Raw genomic sequence first — 25927 nt, 5'->3', positions numbered from 1 at the left:
ATCTAAATGTTTATTGCTATTATCATCACCACTACCACTATCATCAAAGTTTTGTGTTCATATTTTTTGATTTTCTATTGGTATAATGTCATGATTTAGAAAGTATTTTTTAGAATTCAATTGTCTGAACCTCTTACTGCTTTAAGCAAATAGAAGATATTTAATTAAGATAGATGCTTTTAGGGCCTTGTTTATAGAAAAATATCAGGTTCCCAGATGCTCCACGTAAGTCTTGATACAGGGGACCGGATGCTGGGGGCTGGAGGATAGAGAACAGCAGTGTTCACAAACTGACCTTGATGTCATGGCCACCTTAACAAACTTCAAAACAAAAAGTGATTTGAGTCAAAAACAAGATAAGGCCAAATTGATATGCCAGTAATTACATCAAGGACCATTCAATCACTGGGCAGACTTTAGAGTTGATCCTAGGGCTTAGGTGTAGGTAGGCATATGGGATTGAGCACTGCTTGTATAAAAGGCAGGAAAAAACTTTATCAACTACATACAGATACTGAAGAGAAAGCCTTTGTTTTCAGAATCCCAGGCAGAATCTAAACTCCCTTTTCAGATTCTGAATCAACTGTCCTGTCTTCAACCTGCAAAAAAGACCAAAGGAAGGTAACATGAATGAAATGTCTTTTAAAAATTTCATTGAATTGGGGGGTGGTAGAGGTGAAAAGCTGGAGTATAGAAGGAAAACAGTATTTTTTTTCTTCTCTGAAAGCTGTCAGGGCAAGATAAATGGAACAAGGAAGAGAGTTAGGTTGAAGCATTTACTTGGATTCTCTAAGGCACTTACAGTTGAACTCCCAAGTGAAGTCTGGAAAGCTGGGATCTATGATCACAGACAATGATGGCATTATGTCACAGAGTCTAACATGGAGAAAGCCAGCAGTTTAGTTTCCCTCTCTGCTGGGATGTAAGTGTGTTCTTTGGTCTTAGAACTCATTCCTGGAAGGTTCTTTGATGTCAACTCGAAGGTCTTCATTTAGTCATAGCTTCCAAGGGTCAAGCAGTGGAGAAAGAATTAAATTGAAGCTACAATTCTTTGTAGATTGTCAGGCTCCAAACTGGTGAAAAGGCTTCTAAATTGACCACTGAAAAAGTAGTCTATAATTTCAGTACTGAGAATGGGAGCTTTTAATACTTTATGTGCTAGTATTCCTGACTGGACTTGATGAGGGGATCAGAAAGTTTCTGAATAATATATCTTTAATTCTCTTGCTAGCTTTATGAAATTCTTAAAATTAAAAAAAAATAATTAGAAAAATTAAAAGTGACTAATATTTTCCTGTGGGTTAGTAATTATTACTGATAGAGACTTTCTCTGACAAATTACTTTTCTAAGTCTAATTTTAGTCAATAATTGTTGTTTAGTGGTTTTCAGTCATATGTCTGACTCTTCATGACCCCATTTGGGATTACTGGAGTGGTTTGCCATTTTCTTCTCCAGCTCATTTTACAGATGAGGAAACTTAAGCAAACAAGATTAAGTGACTTAACCAGTGACACACAGCTAATAAGGATGATTCTTTCTGAATTCAAGTCTGCCATTCTATCCACTGTGCCACCTACCCATCCATTAAGAGAGCATCATTCAGAAATGTAGGCATACTTATGATTCCTAGCATGTAGGGTCAATTCAGTTGGGGGTGGAGTTCAGGTGGCGTTGAATGTAGGATAGCATAGGTATGACCTTAGAGGAGAAAGAGGACAATCCAGCTGATGGGAGAAAGGAAGGTTCATTCATTCACTTCTCACCTTTCTCTATTGACCCACAACCTTACTTCCTCACCCTTTTTCTGTGCCTGCCTTTGCCATTCAATCCCCAAGGGAAGTCGAATAATTTAAATCATGGAGACTATCAATGACCATTTATTAAGCACCTACTATGAGCCTAGCTCCATAGGTAGGATGGGTTTCCCCTTCTCCCCATCTTGTGCCAGATATCAGCATCTGGAGAGAATCTCTGACTGTTCTGCCCTAGTTACATTCAGGTCACCAGGGATTAAATAGTTGGTCTATAGTTTGAAGTTAATGCTGGTCTCATTTAAATTTTTACTAAATAAATGTTCTTATTTTAAAAAATCACCATTACATCTCTATAACCTTGGTTGAAAGAAATCCCTTTAGAGAGCTGGGGATTTGAAAGCAGATATTCAAAAGTTCTCTTTCTCCCTACCTAATTAGTTTTGAAGAATCTGAGAAGGGAACATGGAAAATATCATGGATTGCCCATATATTTGTCTCTGGGCAATGCAGAAAATACCCTTCAACTGTTCTTATTTTCTGTGCCAATTTTCTTTAAAAAAAAAAAAACCTGCCTTCTGTCTTAGGATTGATATTACATATTGGTTCCATGGCACTTGAGAGGTAAGGGATAGGTAATTGGGATTAAGTGAGTTGCCCAGGGTCACAGATCTAGGAAGTGTCAGATATTAGATTCAAACCCTCCAGACTCTAAGCGTGGCTTTCACGTAGTTGTGCCACTGTATCATTTTTAAACAGCTCTCTCCCAACTCTAAAGGAAAATGCTTTATAATGAAACACATATCATTCCTTAACACTGAGCAATTTTTTAAAGCATCTGTAGGTGGTTTTAAAAAAGAATTAACAGATAATTTATTTTAGTGCATATCTGAGTCAATTGTTCAAAATACTGCATTATGTGGTAGTTGCTGTCATCCTGATATTTTTAAAGAAGAAATAAGCATCTTTCCATTATCAAAGGCTTATTAATTTTTATTTTAAATGATCTGAATTAAATTAGGATTAAATGATATGAAATTTATTTTTATCCACTAATTGATTAGTTTTTAAGTGAGTAATATTTTCTACTTCTTCTTATGTTAGCTGCAGCATGTCATAAAGGATAGAGGAGTGGGTTTAGAATCAGGTAGTTCCTGAATCCAGATTCAGCCTTAGATACTTTCTAGCCATATGACTTTAGGAAAATCATTTAACTTCTTGGAGCTTCTATTTCCATAAATGGGAATTTATAAATTGGTAAAGTAAAATGGGAATTATGTTATTCCGTTGGTGGTTGTGAATATCAAGTGACATAATAGTAAATAATAGAAAACTAAAAGTGAAATATAAATGCTATCTGTTATTATTATTATTAAAAGGTCAGATCTCAGAAATGTTAGGAAAGGAATTGACTACATTTCATAATAAATCCTCAGTAATACAGCTTTTTATTAGCCTGGAGCTTGAATTTACCTGAAAGCTCTGAAAGCAAAATATGAACCTTGTTCAAAAAGCAATACAAGATATCCGTATACCACAAACCTTCACAGTTGGAAACTTTTATATTAATCAATTAATATTTCAATTGAAAACAGTATGGCAGCATAGTAAACTATAGCTACTCCCAATAATAGATGTTAGGCTATTTTCACCATGTATTCTATGCATAAAATTTTTTATTTTAAAATTTGGGTACCATTTCAGGGAGGTCCACTGTTCTGTTCCACAGGAATAATTCCCTTGTCAAAGTCCCTGAATCAGGTCTAGAGATGGGAGGTCCTGGGTTCAAATTTGATTTCAGACACTTCCTAGCGATTTGACTCTGGGCAAGTCACTTAACCCACATTGCCCAGCCCTTACTACTCTTCTGACTTAAAGACAGAAGGTAAAGGTTTTTTTTTTTTTTTAAAGTCCTTGAATCTCACAGCTGAATGACAAACAATTCAGTTCATCACTGAAGCTTCTATGGATTCAACTCAAGGGTGAGACCTATAGGACCAGAGAGAAAGAGTTTTACTTCCTCATGGCCCAAGGAAGCTGAGATAAAAGGCTCTCTCTAACTTAGGCTATGGGAAAAGGAACAAGGGTGAACACAATGGTACAATGAAAAGAATGCTGGTTTTGGGGTAGGAATTGGAATTCTGATCCTACTTCAGTCATGTATTATCTGTTTGACCTTGGACAAGTCATGTAACTTCTCTGGACCTCATTTTCCTCATCTGTAAATTGAAGGGTTTGGGCTAGATGGCATCTAAGGTCTCTGCTAGCTTAAAATCTATGATCTTATAAGTGAAACTCGTGAGATGAAATCAGGCCAATGTAGAGACTGATTATTATGGGAATCCAATAAAATCCAATAAAAATAATAGCATCTTGATGTTCACAAAGTACTTAGAATAAATAATCTTATTTGAGCCATACCACAACCCTATGCAGTAGATACTATTATTATTATCCTCATTTTGAAGATGAAAAAATTGGGTTTTAGGAGGCTAAGCAGCTTGTTCAGTGACACACAGCTAAGCTGTATTGGAAGCTAGATGAAAACATAGATCCCTCCTGATTCCAAGTTCAATGACCCTTCCACAATACTGTGCTGCCTCCAATGAGTTCTGAGGTTTCCTCACAGCATAGGAAAGTAGCATTGTAACTTAATAAGTGAAACTGAACCTATATATTGCTGACAACCCCAAACTACAGAAGCTAAAGAGCAAATATGGGGGTCCCAAGGGATCCCTGGTGTCATAGTTTTAAAGTTGAAAAGTCCAACTCTTCTCAGTTTTGTGTTTATTTTTAGTCATGCCCAACTGTGACCCCCTGTGTGTGTTTGTGTGTGTGTGTGTGTGTGTGTGTGTGTGTGTATTGGTAAAGATAATTGAATAGTTTACCATTTCCATCTTCAGCTCATTTTACAGGTGAGAAAACTGAGGCAAACATGGTTAAGTGACTTATCCAGGGTTACACAGCTACTAAGTGTTTGAGGTGAGATTGAACTCAAACTTCCCTGACTTCAGCTCATCACTCCATCCCCTGTGATCCCTAGCTGCCCCCCTACTTTACAGGTCAAGAAACTGGGACCCAGAGATGTTAAGGACTTTGCCCAAGTTTATATAAGGAATAAGAAGGAGAGATAGCATTTGAACCCAAGTCAAGCAGGCTCATGTGATACAGTAAGAATACTGGAGTTGGATCAGAGAACTTGGATTCAGATCTCAATCCTGCTATTTTCTCTGTCTGTGATCTTAGGCAAATCACCTTACTTCCCTTTCCTTCAATTGGAAAATGAGGAGTTTTGATCTAGATGATTTTGGAGTCCCCTTCCAGCTCCAGAGCTGTCATCCTATGCCATCAAATTCTACATTCCTTTTCCTTTGCCAAGCTAAGAAATGCATTCTTATGAGAGATAGCAATGAAAAGTTATCAGTTAACAAATGCCCCGGAACTTTCATGTTGGGGCCTCATATGTTGGTTTCATCATGGAAACAAAAACAGTACAAATGGATGTAACTTTATTTTCTTCAGAGTTTTTTTTAATGTGTCTTCTTCCACAACAAGATAAATAGGGAAATGTAGATTATATGATAGCTCATGTATAACCAATATAAAATTGCTTAGTGAATTTGGAACTCAAAATGTTAAAAAAAATGCCAAAAGCTGTTTTTACATATAATTATTGTTGTTGCTGTTTTGATAATTTTAGTCACATTTGACTCTTTGCAATTTACATTCAGGATTTTATTTGGCAAAGAAAATGGCTATTCCCATTTCCATTTTACAGATGAGAAAACTGAGGCAATTGGGAAAATTGTATTGGGAAAAAATTAATTAGAAATTTTTTGGGGGAATGGGAAAAATAAAATCACTAAAGAGTAAAAAACTTAAACAAAGCTTCACTTAAAAGAACAACAACACAATAAAGCCAATGCAAATGGAAATACAAATGTGTCTATAAGCTATAAAAGAGAGAATCTGCATGCAAGCAGGGGACATCAGCTGTCAATAAAAAAAAAGAACATACCAAATAGAATGTTCCCAGGAAAGACAGTTGGAGCCAAGTCAGGCTGAATGGGGAAGAAGCTCTGAACAGGACCCCTGTTAGCTTCTGTCCTAGGCTGAGGGACCTGTGTGGCTTTGGAGCTGAGGGAGAAATTTGTGAATAAACTTTTGGCTGGTGGCTGAGTGTGGTGAAGAAGATATTGGTGTCTCTGAGACTTGAGTTTGAAGGAAAATTAAATAGTTGTCCTCCCATCTCCCTGACAGACTTTTGTGTCACAGCTGTGACAGGACTGACATTTCCCAAAATCCTCCTAACCCTCCTTTATAGACTAGGGATAATCCCATCCCTCTCACCTCATTTTCCATCCTTGTCCTATTTTTCCCAATAAACCCCCTTACTTGAGAAAAGAAGAGCAAAGAGTATTTCTCTGAAATCTCATAGTTCCCTTGAGTTATTTAGAAGGTGGCTGACTAAGACTGGGGGAGGGGAAAGGGAGACAGGAGGGAGAGGGTGGAAAACGGGTGGCATTTGAGGGAGGGGGGTAGGCAAAATCTTGATCTATTAGCCATCTCTAGTAGTGATCAATAGAAACCCAGCAGTATGGAATGTTTTTTTTTTTGATTGACAGATGATGTCCCTTGCTTGTATGCAGATTCTCTCCTTTACAAACTGTAACATAGTTTCAGCTATTAGGTTGATTAGTGACTTCAGACAAACATGAAACCTTTTTTTGCTACTCAGTTTTTACACTGAGAGCTGATAATCATACTGATAATAAAGCACTGGGAAAATATGAAAAATGGAAAGGTCACTTATAATAATAATAACATCTCTGTGTGGCTTTTGGTTCATAGCATTGGTGATGGGCTGCACTGCAACTGTATCATGCTTTATTACCAGAAGCATTTACTGCATTCAAGTTCATCTGTTCACTGGCTATTCTGGAACAACATACATTGTAAATGTTCATTAACAAGGCCTGAGGACCATGCTTTATAGTGCATGGTTTTCTTCCCCATCAACATTCTCATTGATTTTTAGCTCCTGGAAGCATTGTTCATAGACTGGATAATAACGGCTGCTGAGCTAGTAAAACCAGGAGAGTAATGAAAGAGCCAGTTTTCTAATTATATAATTTTGTCAGCATCACAAAGCGGCCTTAAGTAATAATTAAAGTAGCAGCAATAATGGGATCCACCTAAATTGAGTCAAATTAGGGGGAAAAACTGTAAACATTTGTGATCTTTCTAAGAACAGACAGAAGAGGCATTTAAAATAATTTGTCTTCTATAACCCCTTTAGTTTCTTGCTATACATGGCTACAATTTTTTCTTTGTTCTCCCCCTTTAATTGTTAAAACTCTGGTCTTTAGGGTCTTCCCAATGGTCCTACCTAGTCTTACTAGGGTCTTATATTATGAAGTGGAAATAATTGCACTGAGTGTGAAATTATACCTTGCCTGAATCTGAATCTTGGTTCTGCCACTTACTGCCTGTGTGACCTTGAAGAAATCATCTAATCTCTTCCGATTTTAGCTACCTCACTTGTAAAATATGGAACTTGGATCTGATGACCTCAGCTCTAGATCTATGACACTATGATTGTTTCCATGATTGCATTAACTTCACCACCAGCCCCTCTGACCTTTCTGAAGAAAACACACCAAGAAAAATTGTTAATCTCTTTGAAGTATGCAGAAAACAAAGCCAAGGTCCCTAAATCAGGAAATGTGACTACTATTATCAGGTAGAGGTAGGTGAGTGGCACAGTGCACAGAGCACCAGGCCTGAATCTTCCCAAATTCAAATCTGGCCTCAGAAACTTTCTAGCTGTGTGACTTCAAGCAAGGCACTTAACCCTGTTTGCCTCAGTTTCCTCATCTATAAAAGAAGCTAGAGAAGGAAATGGCAAACCACTCCATTATCTTTGCCAAGAAAATCCCAAGTGAGGTTGCAAAGAATTGGACATTACTGAAAATGACTAACCAACAAAATTCTTGGTATGGTTGCTATGATTTGTGATCTTCTTTATCTGACTGTCTGTTTTATGGATGAGGGTATAGAAGGATGTCAAAGTAGTTGGGAGTATTCATTTAGAGTTGGAAGGGAATTTGGAGGTTATCCATAGCACTGTTAAACTCTAATAGAAACAGGAGCCATTAAGCCATTCATCTTTGCATACATCCTTACAATGATTTAGAAAAATAACAGATTAACATGATCTATATTCTATTCTATTTTGATTTATTTTATTAAATATATTCCAATTACATTTTAATATAGTTCAGGTTGTATTCAGGAGTATTGCAGCCCATAATGCTCAGGTAGCTTACTGTTTGACAACTTTGGTCCATAGCAAGTTCCCCTCTTTTTGGAGATGAAGCAATTGAGGCCCAGAGAGATAAAGCAAATTTCCCTAGGCTACACAAGTATTAAGTGGTAGAAGTGAGATTTGAATCCACATTTTCTGACTCCAGATCTAACATTCTTTGGAGACATTATACAAATTATTAGATATTCTGAGCTCCTTGGATAAATATCATTACCCATCAAAACTTTTATTGCTTTAAATTCATCAGTTTCATTTTAATCATTGCTATATTGATAAGAAGGCAGCTAGGTGGTACAATGGATTGGGTATAGGGCTAGGAGTAAGGATGACTCATCTTCCTCAGTGCAAAATTGGCCTCAGCCACTTAACTAGCTATGTGACCCTGGGCAAATCACATTACCTTGTTTGCCTCAGTCTCCTCATCTATAAAATGAGCTGGAGAAGGAAATGGCAAATCATTCCTTTTTTTTTTTTTGCCAAGAAAATTCCAAATGGGGTCACAAAGAGTCAGGCACAACTAACATGAGTGAATAACAATATGTAGTAAGAACACTAATCCATCAAACAACAGAATTAATGGTTTTGCACACCTCACTTCCATTGACCAGGCCATTGACTCACTCCCAGAATTTTTGGCTCCTGGGTCAGCTATGTCCACTTTTTAAAAACTGGTACCATCTATTTTTGCTTTTGTTTTTTTTTTTACTGTGCATCTGCCTTCGTTTTGTTGGACTACCAGCCCATAAAACCCCTAAAAAAATCTGTTCTTTCAACTCTAACCTCCTACACAATGATCTGATTCTAATCTTCCCAATCATGCCAGCAACATGCTGCTCTCTATGCTTTGTACTTAGTGAAGGTTTTCTGAATTCCAGAGACACAGGAAGCAATGAAAATGAGAACCATTCATCTGAATTAGAATCTATTGTAAAAATTACATTTCTTGGATGGGATTTCCTTAGCAGGCAGTGGGCATTCAGGCCCAATGACTAAGTGAAGGTAGTTGCACTGAATGGGAAGGCTGGTAGGAGAGGGAGGCATTGACATGCCTGACGTTGGAGCTCACTGTCTGGCACTATTTTGAATACCTTAAGATGGACTCTTTAACCTCATTCATTGATGCTGCCACTGACACAGCTGTCTCTTCTCATATCCTTAGCCAGAGGACAAGAAGAACTTGGGGGAATCTGTTGAAGAAGAGTAAAATATGGAAGCTTTTGAGGGAGGGAAAGTATTTGTAGGTGAGCAGCTAAGACTGAGGGAGCAAGAAGGAGTGAGGGGGGAGACCAAGAAAGGGAAAAAGAGAGCCTAAGTTTCTGTTTACCTAGAAAAACACAGAACCATTAAAGAAGTTGGAAAGAACATCTTTAATCAGGACAAGGGAGACAGTGCTCTTATGGTCACCACACAGAGTCATGTGCACACACACCACCACCAAATAGCTAGGCTCTGAGATTCTGGAAAAATGTGCCAGGAATGGGAATTTGCATCGAACTGAAGAACTTGGGGGTCCTATATTCCTTTTAGGGTATATAGTAAAGGATGGACAACTGATGGGCTTACATGGAGACAAGGGAAGGAGGATTCCAGCCAGGGACTGGACTACCTGGAAAAGGCATAGATAGAATGGTAGAAAATTCCAAGACAGAAGGGTACTTAATGTTAGATTATATCTGCTAATCATATCTAGAGTGAGATCACTGGGTACTTGAGAGTTTCATAAAACAAGGTTGTCAGTGGGAAGGAAAGTAAGGTAAAAGAGTCAGAGGAAAGCACCCTAAATAGATGAAGGAAATTGCAGGCAGCAGAAAAAGGAGAGCAAGGAATGAGTCAGAGAGAGATTCACTTGGGGTGAGGTGCAGAGAGAAGTCCCATCTTTAGAAATGAGGGAGTTGTACTCAGATTTTGGAGTTCCCTTTAGTTCAGCTTCTAAATACAAGACACCAGTGGGAAAAAAGGCAGGACAAGTGCAAGAGGATGGGTTACTAATGTGAGTCACCATAAGAAGAGGCCCTGGGAAAGATGGTGGAATAGCAAGTGAGAGTTGGACATCAAGCTAAATCTGCTGCTAATTAGGCTTTGGCCCTAGCTTGGAGGATTGATGAGTCTTAAGTTGAATCCAAGAAATTCCAAGTCTGTTATTCATTAGGAAAAAATTAAAAATAAAATAAATCCAGTACTTATTCATTTAACATTTGCAAAGAATTCCAAGAATAGCATAGTAGAGTGGTGAGAAGTTTTGGAGTAAAAAAAAAAAACCAAACAAACCTGGATTGGAGCCCTGGTTCTGAAATGTATTAGCTGTATAACTGTAAGCAAGATATTTAATATCTCTGTCCTTGTTTCCTCATTTGTAAAATGGAGAGTTATACTTCAACTTTCTCAGTGATTCTGTCAACAGAATGGCTTATAAACCTTCAAAGTAATATGCATATGTGAGATATTAGTGTTCTCAAACAGGCTATAAAGGCAAGGAGAAATTTGACTAAAAGGAAGGGGGTGAAAAAAAAAGGGATGGGATGACTATAAGAAAACATCAAGATAGTCTTGGTCTGTTTGTGTAGGGTGAGGTGGAATTGTATCTGGCTCTTGCCAGGCTTTCCATGACAGGATCCTCCTTAGCTATTGGCTATAGAGCTACCCAGCTGGGATGGATTATGTGCTTTTTATTATCATTTCTGGTTTCATGCCTTTTGACTTTCCATTAGATGAAAAAGATCATCTAAGGCAAAGAGCCAATATTTCTCCTTCTTTTGTATTACCCACACCCACTTCCTCTCTAAAGTAAACCTAGACCAGACTATTACTAGAATATGCCAAGTAGTGCTGAAATTTAGAGGAAGCACTGATGGTGATTTTGGTTCTTCAGTGGCATAGAAATAATAGAGCTTAGTACTTAGTTTTGTTGTTGTTTGGTTGTTTCAGTCATGTCCAATTTTTCCTGATCCCATTTACGGTTTTCTTGGTGAAGATACTGGAGTGGTTTATAATGGAATTGAGGCAAATGAGGTTAAGTGACTTGGCCAGGGTCACATAGCTAGTTAGTATCTGAAGCCAAATTTGAATTCAAGAAAATGAGTTTTCTTGGCTTCACGCCTGACACTCTCTCTACTACACAATGAAGCTGAAGGGATAATTTCTTTCTTTCTTTTATTACAATTAAAAAAAACATCTTACTTTCTATCCTAGTAATAACTCTAGGACGGAAGGGCAAGGACTAGGTAAATGGGGTTTAGTGATATGCCCAAGGTCACCAAGCTGGGAAGTGTCTGAGGTCAGATTTGAACCCAGGTTCTCCTGACTCCAGGCTGAGCTCTCTATTCATTTTTGCCATCTAGTTGCCCCAAGGGTAATTGATTAAAATAAGAAGCTGTTCTGTGGCTGTACCCTGGAAGAATTCCTCTCTTATCTCAGTTCTGTCCAACTTCCATCCCCTTTCTATGAAATATGTAAGGGTCTTGACCTCCCTTCCAGAATCAAATTAATCAAATGCCATTAAATGTAGCACTTATGGTTATTTCTTTACAGTCACAATGACCATTGCAAATTAGGGAGGGATAAGGAGGGAAGGGAAACCAATGCCATGGTGAATTAGACAAGCTACATATTTCCCAAAGTAGTCCTTCCTCCAGTTCTCAACTTGAGTGCCCTAATATAACAGAAGACGCTTTGCTCTTATGTTGATTTTAGCTTTAAAGAATGAAACAGGTCATTTGAAGCCTCACTCATTTAAGTATTTACAGAAATGGATTGTAAACTCCTAAAGGACAGAGAGTATCTCTTATTCATTTTTTAAAAACCCTTACATTCTTGTCTTAGAATCAATATTAAATATTGGTTCTAAGTCAAAAGAGTGAGAAGAGCTAGACAAGTGGGATTAAGTAATTTCCTATGGTCACATAGCTAGCAAGTGTCTGAGGTTGGATTTGAACCCAGGACCTCATCTCCAGGTCTGGTTCTCTATCCACTGAGTCACCTAGCTGTCCCTTTTCTTGTTCATTTTTGTATTCCTCTCCTCTCTTCCCAATCACCAGTATGTTGCATCCCTAAACTCTCAAAATTGGGGTCACCTGTGTGCTGTCCAGGAAATTCCCTACCTTTTTTTTAAACCTTTACCTTCTGTTTTAGAATCAATACTATGTATTGGTTTTAAGACAAAAGAGTAATAAGGGTTAGACAATGGGGGTGAAGTGAGTTTCCCAGAACACAAAACTAGGAAGTATCTGAGGTCAGATTTGAACCTAGTACCTCCCATCTCTAGGCCTGGCTCTCAATCCACTGAGTCACCTAAGCTACCTCTGAAATCTCCATCTTTCCTTTCAGACACTAGTATTTGTGGATAACATTATCCTAGAGCTCCCCTTTTGGACCCCATAGATAAGCACAAGTAACTATTTGCCTGTACCACCAAGTAGCTTAATAACTTGGGGTGTGCTTGTGTGTTCATCATGATTAAAGACTTCTGAGGGGAGCCCTTTTCACTTGTTATGATTTCAAAATGTTTCCAGAAGAAGGGTATAAAGCAAAAGAATTAAGGTAGAATAGACCTGTAGTTTCCCTCTCTTCCAGAAAGGATCATAGTCCTCATAGAGTCCTATAAAACACCATGATCCCAAAAGTCTGGGCCAACCGATTCATTGTGAGGATGCTGCTGCCAGTTACAGGATCTTGATTAGGGAATGTCTTTTGTCTTCTCAACAACATGCCAGAGGACATATCCATATTCTCTATAGGGAGATACTAAACAAAAATTCCTAAACAAAAGTCTCAAAGTCATCTCACTATAAGATCATTTTGAAGTAATCAAGAAATTCCCCTTTTTACCCCTACTTGTGGGAAGACCCAGGTAGGAGCTAGAAAAAAGATGCTTTAAATGATATTATGGCATTTGGAATCTTGTGCAATTTAAAAATTATATAAAAATTTCATAATGTTTCCTATTTCTCTACCCAAATGATTTTTATTTCCTTTTTTTTCATTCAGCAAAGTTTTATTAGCCGCTTAACTACATATGCTGCCCTGTGCTAGGCAATGAGGGACATTAGAGGAAGAATGATCTGCTCCTTGCTCTCAAGTAGATTAGAAGCCAGTAGACAGAGATATAACATCCACAGATAAATAATACAAAGATGAGAATTTAAATTCATAAGATATATGCAAATGTTTACAGATCAGATGAGTCTTCCTCACTATTCTATTTCTTTACCTCCTTTGATCTCTTAATATTCTCATTAGTCTTCCTATCTTTAAGGCATTCAATTTGTATATTAAATTTCACTTCTTTAACATTGGAACTAGTGCTAAATCATGCTGGCACAGTACCTTTAAAATCCTTGCCTTTCTACTCCAATAATTAAAGCTTTTGAGGACCTTGGAAAAATTTAGATGTAGGTAAAATTTGTCTTTGTGAAACCCTTTTACTTCCCTTTTAAATTATAGGCCTTTTCTACATTTCCTTGTGAGGTCTGATCTCCCTTGAAGTGTTCCCTCCTCTCTTTCCCAAATCAGACATTCTTCTGATTTTAGTGAGGTGTTAGGAAGAAAGTTGCTAAAATGAATTCATATTCAAACATAAATGACTGATAGCCTCTTTAACTTTACTGGAATATTTGAATTTCAAAAGAGGAATAAAAAAGCTAAATGTATTTCTAATTTATGGAATTTCAGGCAGTATGCAAATATATTTTTGGGCGAAGGGCCTTCCTGAGGATGATGTTCAATACCACCATGTAGTTAATTACTTGGCTGGTGGGTAAGGTTAGAAACAACTATCTTTAATCTCTGAACCTGTTTCTGGGTTACCATCTCTGTATAACTCTTCAAGATGAATATTAGTAAGTATTGATGACTACTGGTGAGCCTTTCCTTTTGTTTGTTATCATTTACTAAAGTCCTTTTACTAAAGTCCATTTACTAAAGTCCACTTCTTGTCCTCTTTTGATTTGTTCACCATTTGAATAAGGATAATGCTACAACCTGTATCTCTTTACCACACCACACATTCCCTTTTTCAAATGGGTGCTGTGATCCAAATTGGTCACCTGGTGGGAGAGTGTTGATAGTTTTGCAAAGCCATCACAACTATTGGAAAAAAGATTCTAAGTAAATGCCTTACCTATTGGGTAAGTAGCATCATCTTTTTATGTGAATGACAGAGAACACTCTTTACTATTTAACACACCTGTTAAATTCACTAAGATGATAGCTAATCCTAAATCTAACTATAGTGCTCTAGAAATTACTTAATGTATTATCGTATTTCATTGTATGTTTAAAGTAGGTCATCAGAACTCCAAAATCCTCAGTATTTTGGCTTTTTTAAACAAGTTTACTCTGAATAACATTTTTTTTTCACACGTACCCACATATATAGAAGGGAGTAAACAGACATAAATTTGTACTGGTGCACACATGTAGCCTACCATGAATTAGGAAATACATAGCTTAAATTCTTTTAAGTGGGTTCTTTGTAATTCTAGTCAATAGAGTTTCATAGGCTCCTGCCCATGACATATTTAACACTTGTAAATTCCTAAGGCAGCTAGCTAAGACTCCTGTAGCTGAACTGATTGAGAATCCATCTCCTGGTGAATTATAATCTTTGGAGATTTTGTCCTATTTTGGGTTTTACAGTCTCCTCCTTCTCCCCTCATTAGTTTGTCTGCAGCATAAAATAGAGCTCTGCATTTGTACCTTTATGTTTTACCTTTTTTATTATTTCAAATTTGGAATTTTAGTATAAAGCTCATTTCAAACAAGGAATATCACAAAATAAATACATTTCATCTGATTTGTCATGTTTTTCTACCATCTCTTTTCTTTCTCTTTTCATTTGTCCCCATCTGCTTCATTATTCTAATAAATGCACAGGTTTTCATAAATTATTAGGAAATACAGAGTCCACATCCCCAAACATTGCTTCTCTGATCCCTGAACTTTTCCCTTCATCCCTAAAAATTAACAAAATCTAACTTGCTTGGAAGACTTTCATGCCATTTAGGTGAAAAAAATACCTGAAATATGTGCAACATAAATTTAATCCAAATTCCAAAAAAAGAAAACGAGAAATCCCTTTGAAAAGATATAACATTTGTTGTGTCCCTGGGCAAGCCATTTAATCCCCATGGTCTAGCCCAGTGATGGGAAACCTTTTAGAGACTAAGTGCCCAAACTGCAGCCTTAACACTGCATGTGAGCCCCGTCCCCTCCACCTTACCCCAGACATTGGAGGAAGAAAGCAGGCCCATTGGGCTTTTGGGCAGAGGGAATGAATGAAGTGAAGAATATTCTTAGGCATGCGTGGAGAGGGTGGGTGGGGTAGTCCCCTCTAGCATGCATGCCATAGATTCACCAACATGAATCTAGCCCTTACAACTCTTCTGCCTTGGAACCAACACACAGTATTGATTCTAAGGTGGATGTTTAGGGTTAAAAAAAAAAAGAAAACATTTGAGAAAGACCTCATCCCTCTTGCCTTTCCTACTCTATCTTTCTTCTTTGAAAAAAAAAAAGAATAAGTGGAACCTATAGAGATAGTACAGAGTGCATTGAAATGAAGAATAAATCTGAAGTCAGAGGATCTGAATTAGAATCTCATCTCTATAGTTTAATACTGGTTCCACCATGAATGAGCCTTCTGTGCGCCACAATTTCCACGTCTGTAAAGGAAAGGGCAAGCTAGATGATCTCCCAGCTTCCTCTTAGCTCTAATTACTAGGATTGCTCTGGATTCTCTGATCTCTTATTTAACATATAAAATGTATTTAAAAATCTGCATCAGATTGTTTCTCCCCAACCCTGCAAACCTGTTATGAATGTCTCTCCGAATTAATCTCTAAGTAATCGGTCTCTGACTAATGTGTGAATTTTCATAATATATGGGCTGCGAAGCCAAGACACAAAAACAGTATGAGCTAAAAAGGAAAACCAGTTTCAACTATGAATTTTTCTCATGATTTTATGTGCTACTTGGGACATTAATTCACAGGGGATTTGGGGCATTAATTATGTATGAACATAAAAACCAAATTAGTTATGCATGAATATATGCATTAAATAAAAATCATGACCTATATATTTATTTTAGTTATAGTTATGCTTATAAATTCTCTAGTTTGTTGGGTTTTCAACCTGTTAGTTGTACTAGTCAATTATAAGGGTCACAGTATATGTGACTGTATTCCCATACACGTTTTCCTATGTTAGCCTGGATAAAAAATGAACATCAATTTTGAGCTATGGATATTTTAAAATCTCAGCTCTAGATTGTCTTTTGGGGTTGGGGGTAGGGAGAGTGGGGAAGGTAACACAGGTATAGTGGAAAGCACACTGAACTTGGAGTCAGGTACTCTGCATTCAAATCAGACTCAGTTACTAGCCACCTGTGTAACCATGGACATCTCATGTTACCTCTCTGAGCCTTAGTTTCCCCCTCTACCAAACAGTGATAACAATATTTTCCCTACCTACATGATAGAAGTGTTGGAAATTAAAGTGCTCTGTAAACCTTAAAGCACTTTTTGAATGTGTTGTTAGGGAAGACCTTTGCCCATCTTTTAAATCTTGTTCTAGCCCAGGATGCTAAGGATGTTCTTGGGATTTGTAGGTAAGTAATTTGCTTGATTCTGTCTTTAAAATTCTTAGTGACTTTTGGGCAGTTGCATTCAGGTAACAAACTGTAGTGGAAAGAAGGTTGGATTTGGAGTCAAGAGATTTGGGTTTGAAACCTAGGCTTGGAACTTAAAAAGCTAGAGGATTTTGGGCAAGTCATTAACCTCTCTAGTCCTTGGTTTCCCCATCTGTAAAATGGAGACAGTAATAATTATATTGTCAACTCCACATGATTGTTGTCAGGATGCAATTTGCAAATCATAAAATGCTATAGAATTTTGAGTTATTATTACCCAAGTGACATCCAAGTATACTAGTCTCCTATGAACACAAGAGTACATTTAGGCTTTAGGTAGGCAAAGTATTTTGTTGTTGGTATATTCAAGTAATTATTCTTATAAAGGTCATGGTTTTTGTAAGTGTACAGAGAAGAATATTTTATCCTGTCACACACACACATGAATAAAATATTCAAATGATTCGCAATTTCACTAATCTGGGGAAATCCCATTGTGGAAATTCCTTCCAATAGCAGAGAGCTATCAACTTAGGAGATAGGACAGAGGAAGTTTTCTGAAAAATTTAAAAGATTAAGTGACTTGGCTAGGACTACATATTCAAGTGTGATTTGAAATCAGATCTTGCTGATTCTAAGCCCAGTGCTCTATTTATGTCTGGGCTATGCATTTTCATATTTGTGGCTTTCAAAGCTCAGAGGATCCTTAGCCTACTCCCACAGTCAAATTAGGTACCTGAGAAAGTTACATCTTGAGTTCTAGCAGTATCTCAAAGAGTGAGTGGTGTCTTTGTCCAATATCATCAGCCTGAGCCCTCATTTCAGTGTATTCTCTCCAGTATCAGTCACCAGAGATTAGGGCTCCAGTTTCTCCTACTCATTTAACACCCCCCTTTTTAACAAAAGGATACTTATTGAAAAGATATAGCAAGAATGGAAAAATAAACATTTCCTCCCAGCACCTAGGGGTACATCATCCCCTATACCACCTAAGAGAATGGATTCAAACTTAATAGCATTTGCTATAAAACTTCTACCTGTCTGGGGATAACCAATTGGCAAATTTCTTCCTCTTGTTGGACTCAGCATCTTGGTCTTGGGTTCAATTTATTGCTGCTTTGAGTCTCAAATACACTATTGGTACATGACAAAGTCTGGCTTGAACACTGTTTCCCAGGTCTTGAACAGTTTCTCTCTGTCTCCCTCCCTCTCTCTTAATCTCTCTCTCTCTCTCTCTCTCTCTCTCTCTCTCTCTCTCTCTCTCTCTCTCTCTCTCTCTCTCTCTCTCTCTCTCTCCTTTCAAGTTCACTGATTACTCTGATACTTGGTCACCTAAGAGCAGGAAAGCGAGAACAGAGATATAACAGATATAAATGTACACACCCACATATATATATGTATATTTTTGATATAACAGAGATTGAGACAGAAGCAGTAAAAGTGCCATATGTTTCCAGGTCGTATGGGGAGGAGATAGGCAGCGGCATTGGGAGGACATCACTGCTATTGTTACCATATATCTCAGAAGGATTGGGACCATGTGCTCTTGGTTAAGGTGACTTCAGATGAAAGAGAGCCTGAGTCTCTTGCATCGTAGAGGAGGCCCATAGCACCTCACACTCCCCACTCTGCTCACCACCAGAGAAAGAAAAGGATAGGTTATCTCCATGGACACTATCTACTTTCAGCCCTAGCTTAGCAGTCAATCAAAAGTCCATTTATTCGCCATGTAGTTAGCAGATGGGAAATGGAATATCTGCCAGTTTTACAAAGTCCACAAAGCTGAGTACATCACTCGGGGTTCATAAAAGCAGGGCTCTTATTGGCTAGTCTCTGTTGCATAATATATATACTAACCATTCCCCAATCTACGTGCTGAGCCCACTTTGCTTGACTATGGGGGCGGGAAAGATTTTTCAGAAGAAGGAAAACACAATATTGGAATGTGTTATTCTCTGGAATTGAACTGTATTATCCACATCACTCACATGTTCCCTCAAATAAATGCTACTGAGGGGCCTGGGCCAAAAAGTGTACTTAGCTTGGGGTCTCTTACTGCAGTAGAAAGAGCAGTGAGTGGATCGGGAGTTGGCACTAGGGCAAATTCTGCATCAGTTCCTTAATATCTGTGTAATGTTTGACAGGTCCAACAGCCTCTCCAAATCTAGTAGGAGTTTTATGAATGCTAATCAACTGAGTCATTATTTCTAAAAGGATAGGCAACAATTGGTTAACAATGTAACTGTTATTTCAGAATCATCTGTTTGCATGCAAACAATTTGGAACAGATGTTAAATTAGAAGAAAGGATGGAAATGAGAAGATAATGATACCATGCTACATGAGATTATAGTAACTCCAACCTGACCAGGTTAAATAAGCTGCCAAATCCCCAAAGTAGGAAATAGACAAAAATAAAAACATCTATTCCAATTCTTAGAGGTGTTGTAAAATAGTCATTAAAATGAGGAGATAAGAAAAGCTTAGAAACCATTTTAGCCAATAAACATTTGATCTTGCCAAATGAAGGTTATCCACGAACAATAGCAACTTAGTATATACAAGGACATTTGCAAAACATTACATAGGAGGATGATGGAAGATTAAGAGTGGTACCACCCCATATAATAGTACAAAGTAGTTGATAAAATAAGCTTGGAGAAAGGCCCAGCTGAACCTGAAAGGAATAAAATGAATAGATGTAAAATGAAAAAGATTCACAAGCATTTCTATAGTAATCTATTCTTATCAATAATGAACTACTACATTATGACTGTTAAATAATGTGCTGTTCGAGGAGATAACAATGGCACTTAAGAAGTTGGACAGATTGACCTCAACAGATATATACAGAAAAGAAAATCTGTGCCAGAAGCGTCCAATACTCAACTATCAAACAATTTATGATTTCATCAAATCAGTTACTTTCTCTGATTAAACAGCAACCCCTCCTTGCCTACCCATCCTGCATAACTTGTACAAGTTCTTCCTTCCCAAACTTCACCACAGGGGATCCATCCAATGTTCTGGAGATTTTCCTTGATTTCTGCCAACACCTCTTTGTTTTTCTGCTTTTTATCCCTTGATCTTGCCACATTATCAATGTTATTTTCTCTTCTTGTCATACAGTTCCTTGATGAAGTCTCCCCCCCCCCTTTTTAGTTTTTCTTTGTTGTCTTTTGTTTGTCTACTCATGTTTCTCTTCTCTTTGTTACAAGAAAGGATTCTTTGGGATGGTGGGAGGGAGGGTACTTGGAAATAATAATGATATATCTTTAAAAAATCAATAAAACCTTTAAAAAAAAGATACAGACAAGAATTGCATAGGATTAAAAGACATAGAAGGGCTGGGATTTGTGCTGGTGAAAGGCATACCCATACCAGTTAGATTGAGGATTCATAAAGGTATTAAAATAAGAAGCTGTGTCTAAAACAAATATATGTCAGATTTTTTTTTTACTTAATGTATCTATTCACACATAACAAGGTCTATTTTTATATTCATACATAATTCATATACAGAGATATTATATACTTCTGACTTCAGTACTTCAAATGATCTGTGAATTTGTTAGTGTGGATAATCTTTCTATTCATGTGGATCTCAATGGCTTTGTGACTTGTTAGATGGGGTTCAAATATGACCTCAGACACTTCCTAATTGTCTGATCTTGGGAAAATCATTTACCTTTGATTGCCTAGCCCTTGTTGTTTTTCTGACTTAGAACTGATAACCAAGACAGAAGGTAAGTTTTGTTTTTTTTTTTTAAACCCTTACCTTCCATCTTGGAGTCAATACTGTGTATTGGCTCCAAGGCAGAAGAGTGGCAAGGGCTAGGCAATGGGGGTCAAGTGACTTGCCCAGGGTCACACAGCTGGGAAGTGTCTGAGGCCAGATTTGAACCTAGGACCTCCCGTCTCTAGGCCTGGCTCTCAATCCACTGAGCTACCCAGCTGCCCCCAGAATGTAAGGGTTTAAAAAAAAAAGCAACATATCAACAGAGTTTGACTATATAGAGAATATTCTACATCCATAATTCTTTACCTTAGCACGGAAGGGAAAAATCTACACTTTCCATCTCTTCTCTAGGGCCAAACCTGATCATTATAATTACACTATTCAGTTGGGTTTTGTTGTATTTTTCAATTTACATTGTTGCAGTTATTACATATATTGTGTTTCTGTTTACTTTATTTTGTATCAATTAATAAAGTTCTTTTCATACTCTGAATTCTTATTTCTTATTTCCTAGGTGCAGTAGTATTCCACTTTACTCATGTACAGCTATTTGTTTAGTTATTCCTGAACTGATGGCTGTCTATTTTGTTTCTATTTGTTGCCATAAAAAGTGTTGATATGAATATTGTGATATATATGAGGCTCATCTTTCTACATCCAACCTTATCGTGGTATATGTCTAGCAACTGTGTTCCTAGGTCAAAGGTATTTTAGGTCAACCTTTTGGCATATATTTGACAATGAACACAATATGTTGCTATATAATAGTTGATAATTTTCTAGTTGGTAGAATCTACCAAGGTTTGTAATTCATGGACATAGATTTCAAGAATTAAATGTCACTTTCATGACATAATGAGCATCAAAGTAGAGAAGTTTACATAGCTGTGAGAGGCAATTTTGGATAGTCAAGGAAGACCTGCATTCAAGTCCCATCTCTAGTCCATATTGACTATGTGATCCTGACCTCTGAGTGACCCCAGATAATTCTTTAAAATTCTAAGTTGCAGAACAGTTGCTCATTTGCATTGCTAGTGGCATAGGTTATTTCTTCACCTGAGCAGAGGGTGATCTCCCCATGGATGAAAGTGTAAGTCTAGAAAAATTTTGCCACATACCTGTAAATATTGATAATTCTTTCAATACTTCTATCTATAGATAATATGTACATCTAAATTTAGTGATTGAAAGGATTTCAGAATCCCCTTTCTAGTTCATCTACCTTGTTTTACAGAAGAAGAAATGGAGTATTCTTAAGAAAGGCAGTCTAAGAATAATTCTAGCATCTATATGTCTAGAACTAGAAGGTACAACAGAGATCAATTAGGCCACTCCCTTCTATGACTTGCCCAAAATCACAAAGCCAGCAAACATCAAAAGTGTGACTTGAACCCAGGATCTCTGATCCCAGAGCCAGTACTTTTTTCCACTATACCATGCATTTATTGTTGTGGGTGATGATAATGATAAATGATGCTCATGTTATTGTTATTGATCCCAGTTCTTTAATGTATAGGTTAAAGGCTGGGTTGTTGTATATTTACTTCTTTTTAAAAACCTTTATCTTCTATATTAGAATCAATATTAAGTACAGGTTCTGAGGCAGAAGAGTGGTAAGGGCAAGGCAATGGGGGTTAAATGACTTGCCCAGGGTTACATAGCTAGGAAGTGTCTGAGGCCAGATTTGAACCTAGGACCTCCCATCTTTAGGCCTGGTTCTCTATCTACTGAGCCACCCAGTTGCCCCTATAAATTTTCAAAGACTACCATTTTTGCAGATTTGTACAGAGACAAGAGAATCCCACCTTCTTCCTGCTTCCCTCCAATAGAAGTGACCAATACAGCTTCAGTGTGTGCTCTGCTGCTCTCTAGACTGGTAATAAATCAAGATGATTATTATGAAAAAGATCATTATTACTACATGTGTCCTATTAATCATTTGTTTTGTGTGTCTTTGCAGAAGAGCCATGGATTACTATAGAAAGTATGCAGCTGTCATTCTGGCCACCTTGTCTGTATTCCTGCATATTCTTCACTCCTTCCCAGATGGGGAGTTTATCATGCAGGGTGGGTGAGCTAACTTCAGTATTCAGCAATGGGGACAACACACTGTAAGACATACATCAATAACCACATTAATTACATTTCCACCACCTTGCTTAATGTGGTCATAAATCTTTGCTCCCAGATAAATATCTAGGCACTTTGGGGTTGTGAACATAAAATGAAAATAGCTTCAGAAAATGTAAAGCGCTAGTGATATTTTACATCTCCATTTATATGCCAGCAAGGACATTTTCATCTCAAATGGAAAAATCCGTTATTATTCTTCATTTATTTCGCAGTCTTACAAATAGAAAATTCTCCATGTTCAGTTGTCTTATTATCTTTTTTCATCTCCCAAAAGACTTAGGGAAATTGTAAAATTCTATTTGTAGAGGAATTTTCACATCAGTTATAGAGTGAGAAAAACTATTTTTGTTTCTAGTCGACATTTTTATGCAATAAATTTGCTTTGCTGTATTGTTTGAACAATCACATCTTGCAGCTGGTTTACCTCCATCTGCTATGAAATTGCAAACCATGATTGGACTCGATTTTTCCTCTAGATAAGAGGCTGAAATCTTATATCAGGTCTTCAATAGAACTACTTTCTTTTTTTTTATTTGTCTGGTCCTGACATTTCATTCATGTGTGAATATCCCAGTGTGTAAATTCCCTGCATCCATACAGATAATTTTAGAGAATTTTCCCTGTGACATTGGGGGTTAATTACTTGTCCATGGTTCCAAAACCACTAGGTGTCAAGATTTGAGCCTAGGTCTTCCTGGGTCTAAGCCCAAACTTGTACACTCTATACCATGCTGCCTCTCAATCACTATATGATGCCTGACTTAATATCAGGCTCTTTCTCCATTCACCAAGATTTTTTAACGATATATTCATTTCCCCCCTTAGTGTCTCCTCCTTTAGGAGAATAGAAAAGCAGACTCCAAAGGAAAGAACATTTTACTTCTGGCTAAAGTTTTGTTTTTCTTAGCAGCATGGTATTTTCAACCCCCATATTTTGCTTTCCCTGCAGGCATCCTATTATCATCAGATTGGGGAGTCCGTGTTTGTAGAGAAAGGAGCTATCACAATTGAGACTTCAGCATGCACATCTGTTGGAATTGTTTTTCCCTTGTGCGTCATTCTAATCAGTGTTAATAGGATGTTATGTACAAGCGTGGAGATGAGGCTATATCCTAAGGTGGACTGATTATCATTCTTTCGATGAGAAAAAAGAAGCTGTTAAAATCAGATGCATGAGGAAAAAATTAGTAGTTCTTTTCTTCATCATATTCTGTAATGTTCCTATGTCATTATGATAGGTTGTCCAGAATGCAAGCTGAAGGAGAACAAATACTTCTCTAAGCTAGGGGCTCCTATTTACCAATGCATGGGATGCTGTTTCTCAAGAGCATATCCAACTCCAGCAAGATCGAAGAAGACCATGCTGGTTCCGAAGAACATTACATCAGAGGCCACATGCTGTGTGGCCAAAGCATTTACAAAGGTGAGCCCCAAGTGGAACCTCTTTTAGTCTGAAGGGTTCTCTGGTATTTAAATGGAAACCAAACCCCAATCACTGTCTGTGCAGTCAATTTCTGAGTTTTTAGTTTGGTATATGGCATGGTAGTGGTAAATAGGGGTATGTGTGTAAATGGTACATCCTCAGTTGGCCATTTATCCTGGGTGGGCCCCTAATGTATGATCCCCACTGACTAAGAGAGTAAGAGGGATTATGGTCCCATATGGGGGATGGCAGATATGACTGCCATTAAGGTAGGGAGGAGGAGAGTAGGGATAAGAGAGAGCTGAACTAGATTGGTCTAACTCAGTACTACTTAGTAGCAGTTGCAACTGGACTGTGCAAAACCAGGCTTCCTGGGATGCGATCTACACCATAAAGAGGTTCCTGAAGACAAAAATTGTTTCCAGTGAATCTCCATAAAAATGCCTTTTCTCCCATCACCCACCTATAACCCACCTCTGTTTTTGCAGTTTGCTCATACAGTAATCTTCTTCCTGTGGGTTTTTTACATGTTGGGCATTACTAATAAAACTTCTACAACATGAGCCCTTCTCTTAGGGGAAAAGGAAGGGAATGAGCATTTATTCATATAAGCCAGGTCCTATGCTAAGCACTTCTCCTAATATCTCATTTGATCCTCACGACAACTCTGTGAGATAGGTGCTAATACTGCCTCCATTTCACATTTGGAGAAAGTGAGACAAAGAGACATTAAATGACTTACCCAATATCACAGCTAGTAAGTGTCTGAGGATAGATTTGAATGTATTTCTTTCTGACTCCAAGCCCAGTGCTCTATTCACTGTGCCACCAACTGTCTCTTAGACTTAAAATTCTAGATCTATAGGAGCACCTTATTTATAGGGCTTAGATTGTAGAAAGGTAGAAATTTAAGCACCTGCCTTAAGAAAGTGGCCATCAAAAGATAATCTGGGCTATCAATAATAAAGTGTTTATTTGTGGAATAGATTTTCTTTTGATTACTTCAGTTACACCGCTTTATCTATAGGTGGTGCAGGAACATGCCTAGAAGAAAGGGCCCTATCTAGTTCATTGGAATCACTGTACTTATTTCCATTTCCACTCCTCAGAGGTATATAACAGTGATGATGAACCTTTTAGAGACCAAGTTTCCAAAATGCATTCCTCACACCACATGTGAGCCCCTCACTTTACCCCAGACAGGGGAGGGAGGAAGTGCTCCTATTGGGCTGCTGGGCAGAGTGATGGGAGAAATGTCCTCAGACATGTGTGGAGAGGAGGAGGGGAGCAGCCCACTCAGGCACGTGTGTCATAGGTTCACCAACATGGGCCTATAGGCTCTCTTTCAATTCCTTAATGCTTGCCCAAAAACCCAATCCGTATATAGCAAAAATATCAGGAGAAAAGCAGGAAAACATTTTTTACATATAAACAACAAACACCTTTTTAGTTCCCAGTGTCCCCTGCTCCAGAGTTTTAAACCAATACATAACTCATTTTTTTTCTTTTGTAGAAACAACTTGACTTAGCAGCTTTTATCATCTTATATTTTTTCTTTTTTTTTTTTTAAGGCCACAGTGATGGGCAATGCAAAAGTGGAGAACCATACAGAATGTCACTGCAGTACCTGTTATTATCACAAATCTTAGCTATTTTGCCAAGAGCTTTGTGGATGATTCTTGATCTCACTCAATGAAAAATCAAGTTGTTCAGCTTTTATAGTCCTGTGAGAAGTGAGAATGTGAGAAGTCTAGTTTTCTATTTGGACTAGCTTAGTGTGCTGCAAGATTTTTGCTACTTGTATTGCCTCTGTACTTTCCTTCATAGATGAGCAACATTTTAGCTCCTTTCATTTGGAATGAAATATAGAAATATATCATACTCAAAAGTTGGTTCCATTGAAAATAAAATGTGTATTAAATCATCA

The 25927-nt window shown here is 37.6% G+C and overlaps 1 protein-coding gene across 2 annotated transcripts; it reads left to right on the top strand.

The window, feature by feature from the left end:
• Positions 1–410: 410 nt before the first annotated feature.
• CGA (glycoprotein hormones, alpha polypeptide) lies at positions 411–25927 on the top strand. 2 transcript variants are annotated; one of them, XM_007483918.3, is made up of 5 exons: positions 411–621; positions 22223–22320; positions 22405–22511; positions 23816–24000; positions 25572–25927. In XM_007483918.3, exons 3-5 carry the CDS (start codon positions 22412–22414, stop codon positions 25647–25649), a joined length of 363 nt encoding a protein of 120 aa, XP_007483980.1. In that variant the 5' UTR covers positions 411–621; positions 22223–22320; positions 22405–22411; the 3' UTR covers positions 25650–25927. The 2 variants fall into 2 exon arrangements, with proteins under 2 accessions (XP_007483980.1, NP_001028162.1); NM_001032990.1 differs by lacking the exon at positions 22223–22320 and having other exon boundaries at positions 514–621.

The sequence above is a fragment of the Monodelphis domestica genome, chromosome 2 (assembly GCF_027887165.1).
Source record: "Monodelphis domestica isolate mMonDom1 chromosome 2, mMonDom1.pri, whole genome shotgun sequence".
NCBI lineage: Eukaryota > Metazoa > Chordata > Mammalia > Didelphimorphia > Didelphidae > Monodelphis > Monodelphis domestica.
This window is presented reverse-complemented; position numbering and strand designations above follow the sequence as displayed.